At 33.0% G+C, this 10,002-nt stretch overlaps 1 protein-coding gene across 2 annotated transcripts; it reads right to left on the reverse strand.

Annotated features, from left to right (window-relative positions):
• Positions 1 to 182: 182 nt before the first annotated feature.
• Positions 183 to 9,812, reverse strand: LOC144841912 (elongation factor G, mitochondrial-like). 2 transcript variants are annotated; one of them, XM_078698205.1, is made up of 19 exons: positions 9,633 to 9,812; positions 8,794 to 8,856; positions 8,485 to 8,598; positions 7,920 to 8,052; positions 7,150 to 7,315; positions 6,497 to 6,652; positions 6,125 to 6,198; positions 5,771 to 5,847; positions 5,278 to 5,426; positions 5,010 to 5,085; positions 4,765 to 4,902; positions 4,505 to 4,606; positions 4,023 to 4,169; positions 3,609 to 3,739; positions 3,135 to 3,204; positions 2,687 to 2,779; positions 2,137 to 2,281; positions 1,815 to 1,975; positions 183 to 1,404 (listed from the first exon to the last, which is right to left on the reverse strand). In XM_078698205.1, exons 1-19 carry the CDS (start codon positions 9,717 to 9,719, stop codon positions 1,225 to 1,227), a joined length of 2,262 nt encoding a protein of 753 aa, XP_078554331.1. In that variant the 5' UTR covers positions 9,720 to 9,812; the 3' UTR covers positions 183 to 1,224. The 2 variants fall into 2 exon arrangements, with proteins under 2 accessions (XP_078554331.1, XP_078554332.1); XM_078698206.1 differs by having other exon boundaries at positions 184 to 1,404; positions 9,637 to 9,683.
• Between the last annotated feature and the right edge of the window lie 190 nt (positions 9,813 to 10,002).

Consider the following 10,002-nt stretch of genomic DNA (forward strand, 5'->3'; position numbering starts at 1 on the left):
TGGATTAAAGTACTTTTAGTTTTGTACAAAAAAGCGTGCGACAATATCGGAAATGGTTGCAGTGTTATATATTGCCGTTTATCTTTTTCATTGTAATGCATTGTGACTGTAATTTAAGTAGAAAACATCACAAAAAACGTCAAAAACATGCTCTATTTCGGTTTTATCGACAATACGTTCTGAATTAAATATATTTCGTATCTGCTTTTGTCGTTTACAAAACATGATACTATGACTTTTACTATTATTTATAAAAGATCTAGGTTAATTTATCCATCCAATTTCATGCAGGGCTTGTTTGTGGCATTTATTAACATACCATAATACAATACAGTACTCAATAACAATTCTTTATAAAATGTACATATTTGGTTTGTTTTTTTGCTTTTCATTTCATTTTCATAAATATACTTTGAAACAGCTTTACTACATAGAAACATCGAAATGTTATGCATTTAATGCTTGCATCAGGGGTAGAACACCTGACTATAACTTAACATAAATCTTAACTCGTGTATATATAAGTGACAAATGAATGACACCTCAACACAAAATGGTGACATTACACCACAGAAATTAGTGATAAGTCATCCTAAATTGATGACATACTATATAAAATAATGTCATTTCACCCCAAATATGTCACATGAACATGTTGAGTTGTGGCTTGGTGGTTATGATGCTTGGCTGCCACTCCAAGGGTCCTGAGTTGAAGTCCTGTCATGTCAGGATTTTTTCTAAGGACAAAATTACAACTCCACTCCTAAAGACTTGTAATAAGACTTTATTTATGTAGAGCATCTTGCGTATATGTTTGTCTTGTGAACCGCTGAGGGTCCCTAATGATCAGCAATTGCTGGATGGATCAACCTCATTAAATATGGTCAAAAAACATAACATTTATGACATTAACTAAAGAAAATGATGACAATAATAATTTCAATAGCACATGAATTGGTAAAATGTCATAAAACATTTGACAATAAAATGACATCACATGTGACAATAAAGGTCATCCGCAATTATAAAATGTTGTCATACACTTATATACTGGTAATGATGCAAGAATGTATAACAGCATTTTGTGGGCAAGTCTGTGAGAGTAAGACTGAGTCCTAGAGATATCATACATTGATAATTAATGTTACAAATAAAATTAATATGATTTAATGTGTCTCTATTATTGCAAACTAGTTATATTATTTCTAAAAGTTTAAGCATTCATCACCGTTGCCGTTTTACGGTTTTTAAAAGTCCATTATCCTCTTGATATTGTTGGATCAACTCTGCTTGAACTGCTGGACGGCATGGCTGGTAGAGAAGGTACTCCATTGAGTATTCACCTTTGCCCTGGGTCAATGACCTCAGCTCTGATGCATACCCAAACATATCATTCAAAGGAACCTAAATCAAAATAAGTAAAACAAATTTTGAGAAATTTAGCAAGAGCCATGTCAAGATGCATATAACAATGATGGTTGTAATAATAGCATTTTCCTGTGAGGAATGTTCCATTTACACAAGAGGTGTAAATAGTTCTGGTGATTGGCACTTATTGTTTTATCCAGGTAAGTAATCACAATAAAACCAATATTTTTGTAGTAATAAACTGTATTGTTTCATCCAAGCTATATAAAACAATATAAAATTGATATACTAACATTGCTGTAAAGAGTAATCAAGGTAAATTGCTGTCAGGAACAGTTCATTCAACTTTGAGGGGTGTTCTTAATATGGGCAGGGAGTTGTTAATTAGATATGGGTATATATCAGGTCATCCAGGGCTACAATAAGTAACAAAAATACAAACTCACATTGCACTCTAGTGTGAAGTAGCCTTCTCCACCCTCAGTTCCTGTAATCACACCCTGCCTCTTGTTGATACTTGCAATGACCGGGCCTTGGAACTCATCAGGCGCATTCACCTCAACTGCCATGATAGGCTCCAACAGGTGACACTGGGCTTTGTTCATGGCTTCAAAAGAATACAAAAAAGCTGCAAGTACTGAACAATGCTATTGGAAAGTTTTAATACAACACCGGAACCTACATCCTTAAAATGTTTTACAATGATAAAAAGAGATTCAGAGGGTTATTATCTACGTTTCAAATGACTGGGTTGGTTTAACACCTTACCCTGTTTGAGAGCTCCGATAGCTGCTAACCTGAAAGCCAATTCACTAGAGTCTACTATGTGATGTTGACCATCTATAACACGAATTCTGACCCCAGTGATCTTTTGACCAATCAGGGTACCATTCTCCATAGCCTCTTTAAAACCCTACAACATAGTTAAAAAAAAAGAAATTATCAAATTCAGCTATTTACTTTCCATTTTCCATGTTCTTTCCCTGTATAAAAACGTGTACATGGACAAATTGTTTTCCTCGACAGAAATATGGTGAAACAAACAAAACATACATCAATCCCATATACAAGTAGTACTATGTTGCCTTTAGGTTAAAATATATTCTGATTTAAAAACTGTAAAACTTATATATATATTGGCTGTGCTGTATTTAATGGCATAATTGCAAGAATGTAATATGGACTGGTGATCCTTTAGATCAGAAAAAGGAGTAATTTTGTGAACAGGACAAGACATATATCACTCATATGTACAACACATACATTGTCATGATTCACTACTTTGGTTTTTTAAATAACATTATAATTGTTAACAAACCTTCTCAATGCCTGGCATATACTGTTTTGGTACATTTGTTCCCACTGTCTCATCTGAAAACTCAATTTTAGTGTAGGAATCTGCTGGTAAAGGCTAAACAATAAAAAGAAAATACAGAAATATAAATACCAGTTGTGAGTCTATATAATAACTAATGTAACCATCATGTAAAGCTCTGTCTACACTATCAAACTAGTTTGACAAAAAAAGTGTGAGGTACCCAAATATGGTAGTGGTGTGCCCAAATATGGTAGTGATATGACATCATCAAGTCCATATACGGGCACATCACATTTTTTTGTCACATAAAGTTTGATAGTGTAGACAAGGCTTTAATAGTAACTTTCATTGCTTTTGGATATTCTGAGGAAAGATGAATTATTTACAGGGCACAGCATTAGTATTATTAATACGGCCTAGTAGAACACATTCTCTTTAACATAATTACCTCAATGACCCCTATGACCTTGCCAAATTGACCTGACCCTCCACTCTGCTTTTTATGAAGATAGTCAAATCTGTAAAATGAACGTTTTGTTACAATAAATAATTAGTAATCTGTATCAGACATAGAATAATATTGCACTTTCAACTACTGTACACAATAGGTCACTTACTAGACTATAGGTCACTTGATGGATCATAGGTCATCTGCTAGACCATAGATCACATACTGGATCATGATAGGTTGCCTACTGGACCATAGGTTGCCTACTGGACCTTGGTCACATACTGGACCGTAGGTCACCTACTAGACCATAGGTCATCCACTGGACTATAGGTCACCTACTGGACCATACTGTAGGTCACCTACTGGACCATAGGTCACCTGATGGACTATTGATCACATACTGGGCCTTAGGTCACCTGCCACACCTATACTGGACCATGACTTTTTAAAACTGTTGAATACCATACTTACTCAACAGGTTCAGTGATTGACTCTCTGAATGCCACTTTTGGTTTTCCTGTGATAACAGGGCAATTATACTCATTGTTCATTCTCTGCGCATACACTTCAAGGTGCAGCTCACCCATACCTGAGATGATAGTCTAAATATAAACAAAAACACACATAAACATCATCTTTAATAGATGTTTCTCTTGTGAAAATTTCTTGATAATATTAGCAAAAGAGGTTTGTTATCTGCAGGTCGTAGGTTCAAGCTTTTCCAAGAAATACATTTTTCTTGTTCTCAATCTACTGTGTATACAGTAAAATGATGTCTGACCAATTAACTAAGCTCTCTGATTCAAAGCTACTCTGTACACCACATATTATCAATGGCAATAAACTCGCGTACAATCATAATAAGAAATTCTGATACATACATACCTCTTTGCTCTCGTCATCGAAAAAGACGGTGAACGTAGGATCTTCCCGCGTGAATCTGTTGATCCCTTTGGAAAAGTTGTCAAGATCTGACGTTTTGACGGGCTTGATAGCCAAAGAGATCACTGGATCAGGCACATGCATCGATTCCTACATTAAATAATTTTTAAACAACATTTTTAAATGAACATTACTCTTAACCAATAATTAAACAAATCTTGCTCATCAATACAGTGTCTTAATTACTCACTTGATATTAAAATTGAGGTCAGAGGTCAAAGTTGAGTAAAAGTATGAGACAAACCTGCCTGTGTCAGTTGGTTTGCATTTATATATAGTATAGGATTTTTTTTACTTACATTCCCTCATCCTTTGGATGGGACATTAAGCTGTTACTCCAATATAAAAATGAACATATGTACAATGAACATGATATGACCAATATTACAAATACATTTATTCATCAAGAAAATGAAATATTTTACCATTGATAATTCCATCTTGGGTTTGTTGACAAAAGTATCGCCACTTGCACAATCAACACCAAATAAGGCAAATATGTCACCAGCATAAACCTCACTGATATCCTAAAAGATAAATTTCAATATTAAGTGACCTATATCAAAAAGAAAAACAAAATTCTTTCCACAACCAGAGGCCTTTGGCATCTGCATTACACCACTGTCTACAACTAGGTTCCTTAGGCCTCTGCGTTATGCCACTGTCTACAACACACGGTATGTACCTGCATTTTGTCTGCATGCATTTTGACCAAGCGGGAAACTTTAGTTCTCTTTTTTGTTCTGGTATTGTAGATATATTGCCCTTTTGTAAGACCACCTTGATAACACCTCATGTATGTTAATTGTCCAAATCGACCAGCCTAGAAAGAGATATAAAGTATTTGAAAACAGTACAATGATACCGAAACTGCACTTAACTGCATTTAACTATGGAATACTGTGAATCTTAGTAATTTTGAGTCGTTACCTCCAACTTGAATGCCAGACTAACAAAATCATTTTCCAAAGTTCTTTCCGGTGATAACTGAAACTTCATTTCATCCCTACCGAGTTGAATATAAATTGTCAAGAATGACTAGAAATTACATCTTGAAATAATAAACATGGTTTCAAAGTTTCAAATAATAATAAAACAGCGAATTATCATAGATTAACATAAAAAAGGTATTGATTATAAAACATAAAAGTTAGATACATTTGTGTAGGCCTTATTTGGTAAATATGTTAATACTCACACATCGAGGGCATAGTTTTCTACTTCAGCAGGCGTTGGTAAATACTCCGCAACTGCATCAAGTAAAGTTTGAACTCCTTTGTTCTTCAGAGCTGTTCCCATTAATACGGGCGTAAATTGTCTTTTTACCGTACATCTCCTAATTGCTTCCTATGTAAAACAATGAAATAAAAAATATGAATATTAATAAATTGTAACTACTATAATAGCAATGTAATACAGTAAAATGGCTCCTTTGGGACATCCCTATTAAGGAGACACTTTCCTGTGAAACGAAGTGGAAGTGGAAATATATTATATTTAAACCTCTGTCTACACTATCAAACTAGTTTGAAAAAAAAAGTGTGATGTGCCCAAATATGGTAGAACCAATATTCAGGGGACACACTTATTAAAGAGGCACTTTGTTTGGTCCTGAAGGTGTCTCCTTAACAGAGGTTCTACAAGGAAGAGGATCTTCCTATATGGATTTGTACCATGGAAAAAAGACACACCTTTATTTGTTGGTCACTTGGTTCAACTTCTGACAGAAACATTTCTCCTAATTGATCATCAACATTTGATAACGCCTCTGAAAAAAAAAAGAAAAAAAAATATGCAAATACAGAATCCTCCTATTTACGTAAATTGGGAAAATAAAAATAAAATAGGTGATTGTGATTCTTAAGCCTTGTCTACACTATCAAACTTTATGTGACAAAAAAATGTGATGTGCCCATATATGTACATGATGATGTCATATCACTACCATATTTAGGCACATCACACTTTTTTGTCAAACTAGTTTAATAGTTTAGACAGAGCTTTAGATATATTTCTATGAAAACAACAATACAAGTGCTTCTTACCTATAAGAGATTGCCGTTTCTCCTCAACTTCTTCTAATAATTCTGTTGGTACTTCACCAAATGTTACAGTTTGCCTATATTTTAATAATTGCAAACAAATTAATAATTAATTAAAGTAAAAGAAAAGAGTACTACTATTATTAAATAAGAAGCAACTTTTAAAAATACATCTCTACACCATCTAAAGCTGTCTACACTATCAAACTAGTTTGACAAAAAATATGTGCCCAAATATGGTAGTGGTATGCCCAAATATGGTAGTGACATGACATCATCATGTCCATATATGGGCACATCACATTTTGTTGTCACATAAAGTTTGATAGTGTAGACAAGGCTCAACAATTAAAACAAAAATGCAAAGACTCTTACCCAAATTCATCTGTGTAATATATAGCTTTTCTGTCTATGATGTCAACAACACCCTGTGCATTGCTCTCTAGTCCAATGGGAATTTGTATAAAAGCTGCATTGTGGTTCAATTTGGCTTTCAATTGTGATAATACTCGTGAAGGATTCGAATTAAGCCTAAAATAACATTATACAATATGACATTCGTTATTTTCATATAATATTCATTATTGTTTAGATTCAGTTCCCACCCTTAAAGCTATGTTCACACTGAGCCTGTATTCTGGTTTGGTGGCTGGATAAAAAAATCTAAAAACATTGATGTAGTGTTAAGCTCTGTCTACACTATCAAACTAGTTTGACAAAAAAAGTATGATATGCCCAAATATGGTAGTGATATGACATCATCATGTCCATATATGGGCATATCACATTTTTTTGTCACATAAAGTTTGATAGTGTAGACAGAGTGATAAAGAATAAAAGAATTCACACTAACTGATTCTGTATCCCATACAAGTGTGATAAAAAAACATAACCCATAGAATACTTGGCCACCAGTGTGAACGTAGCCTACACTTTTCTGCTTTAAAAACCTGGTTTAAATAATGTATATGTTTCATAAATTAACTTTTACTTGAAGGGAGATCTGAAATCACTATATATCTATGTACCTGTCTAATTTATTGATAAATGCTAAACACGGAACTCTGTAACGTTTCATTTGACGATTAACGGTTAATGTTTGACTCTGGACACCTCCGACAGCACACAGCACAAGAACGGCGCCATCAAGGACACGCAGTGCACGTTCAACCTCCACAGTAAAGTCAACGTGCCCTAAAATGAAACATTAAAAATCAAATCAACATTTATTTCTTTTTTTGGGCAGAATTATACAAATAATACAAATCATATACTATATATTGTGAATAAATTATAAAGCTCTGTCTACAAATCAAACTTTGTAAAAAAAAATGTGCCATATTATATTTATATACATTATACCATATTTGGGCAAATCACACTCTTTTTGATAGTGTAAACAGAGCTTAAGAAATGAAAGAGGCAAATCCTGAAAAGTATTCCAATTGGAACTTTTATTGGGAAAGCAATATATAATATTATTGTATTTAGTGTATATTAACCATGAGAAATTAATATTACACAGAACAGGCCATACTGGCTATAATTTTAAAATATAGCTCTAGGCAAGTGTCAACCGCAAAATAAATACAGTACTACAATCAGTCAATACATCCCTATACAGTATACTATAGTACAGTAGTACTACAACTATATAATTGATCTAATCTACTTTAGTCTACACCCCAACACAATCAATAAACACATACATCACTGTAACCACTTGTTACGCATTGTATGTTCAATTTACATAATTTCATTTTACACTCCAGTGTGTCTATTGTATTTCTTCATTTACCTGGTGTGTCAATAATGTTAATATTGCTACCCTTCCATTCAGTGTATGTGGCTGCTGATTGGATGGTGATCCCTCTTTGTCGTTCCAGCTCCATTGAATCCATTGTAGCACCGACATTGTCCTTTCCTCGAACCTAAAATGATAAGGGATCATGTCAAACTTATTCTACTGTGGTTACTGCAGTAACTACATTTTTTTTACTGCCATAATAAATATATGAGTTTAGTTTGATTCAACACTTATGAGTCAGTCATTGTATCTGTTTGGTTAATCTATAAATAATTTGTTAAAAAGTAAACAAAATGTGTAGAATAATTTTGACATGGTCCCTAAAGCTCTGTCTACACTATCAAACTAGTTTGACAAAAAAGATTGTAATGTGCCCAAATAGGGTAATGATATACCCAATTATGGTAGTGATATGACATCATCATGTCCATATATGGGCACATCACATAAAGTTTGATAGTGTAGACAGAGCTTAAAATCTGAGATTACCAACCATCTTCTAATCATAACTATCAACTTTTGTTTAGTAGTTTGGGATTTTTCAATTTTCACATACCTCATGCATTTGTTTAATTCTGCCAGTGTAAAATAAAATTCTTTCCGTCAGTGTCGTCTTCCCGGAATCAATATGCGCAGATATTCCAATGTTTCTAATTTTTGATAACTCATCCTAAAATAAAAACATCATACATTTACATCAAACATTTATGTTTATTTTTTTACAATACAATTTCATTTATTATCCAAAGTCTTGGAGCACCTGTCTAATAATATAGTTGCTGTGATAACTGAACCTGATATTTTTTATGATTTACTAAACTTTTAAAGACTTTCGTGTGTATTATATGTTGTGGGACTCGCTCACCTCATGAGAACTGTACCCATTTCTGCTACTGGTACCAAAATAGCAGCTTGTCAATTTTACAAACTGAAAAAGAGTGACAATTATTGTGACAATATTCTATTTAAAATGAATGCAGATCATAAAAGATAAAAAAGTGTACATCATTTCATAGGCCTAGTAGTTATTATTTTGAGCTTTAAATATTATATATAGACTAATACTAATTAATCAATGTAGGCATAGACTGATAAACTTTTATTATTAAATATGTATTTATTGTCCTCCAAAAACATGAAAAAAGATTAAAATCAGACTTTAAAATATGCCATTTTGCAGTTTTAATAAAGTTATTCACTTCTGTAAAAAAAAACAAACAAAAAATTATTTCACTTATAAAAAGACAAAAGAAATGTTTTAATTTTAACCAAAACAAGTATTTTTCTTTAAATTACATTTTTTAAGGTAAATATTTTGTTTTCGATCCAGTTTTTGGTCAAAGTGAATAACTATTATGTGACATTAAAATGGCATATTCAACAAAAAATGTAAAAAAAAAAAATTTGTAGGGGGACAATAATATCTTTAGACTTTATTTAATTAATAATATTTAAATATTTTTTTACATTTATTTATTAATATTAAGGATAAGACAGTATTTATTATAGGCCTATATTAGGTAAAATTCTACCTCACACACAATGATTAAATACGCAGGACCTAGCCTATGTCACTCAAGGACAGAACCTATCTAGTAGTAGTAGGCCTAGCTAGGCCTAAAAAAATTGTGCTCGAGTGACGAACATGAGTGCTCTTTCTTCGGTGAGTCGGTGACATGTGTTGCGCTGTTGCGGCTTACTTACTTGCCTAGGACGAGTGTCACAAATGGACTTTAAATACGACCATTTCGTGTTTGAAGAATAACCTCGAAATTGGATCAATTTTAACATGGTGTTGGCATCAAACAGGCCCTAATATAATATTTGAAATTATCTAATAATTAAAAAATATAATTCGACACGACCTCCATGCTCATTTTTTCAAATAATATGATATGCATGAATGCACATACTTTTGACATGCGGTCATGAGAGAAAAACGTTGCAGATCTTGATTGGACATCGTCAATAATGCGTTTTTGGAAGATTAAACGCGTTTCAATACGATTATTTGAATTCACCTAGGTCTAATTTAGATTATATACTAGCTTATTAGGCCAAACATATTAATAAA

Source organism: Antedon bifida, chromosome 5, assembly GCF_963402885.1.
Source record: "Antedon bifida chromosome 5, ecAntBifi1.1, whole genome shotgun sequence".
Taxonomy (NCBI): Eukaryota; Metazoa; Echinodermata; class Crinoidea; order Comatulida; family Antedonidae; genus Antedon; species Antedon bifida.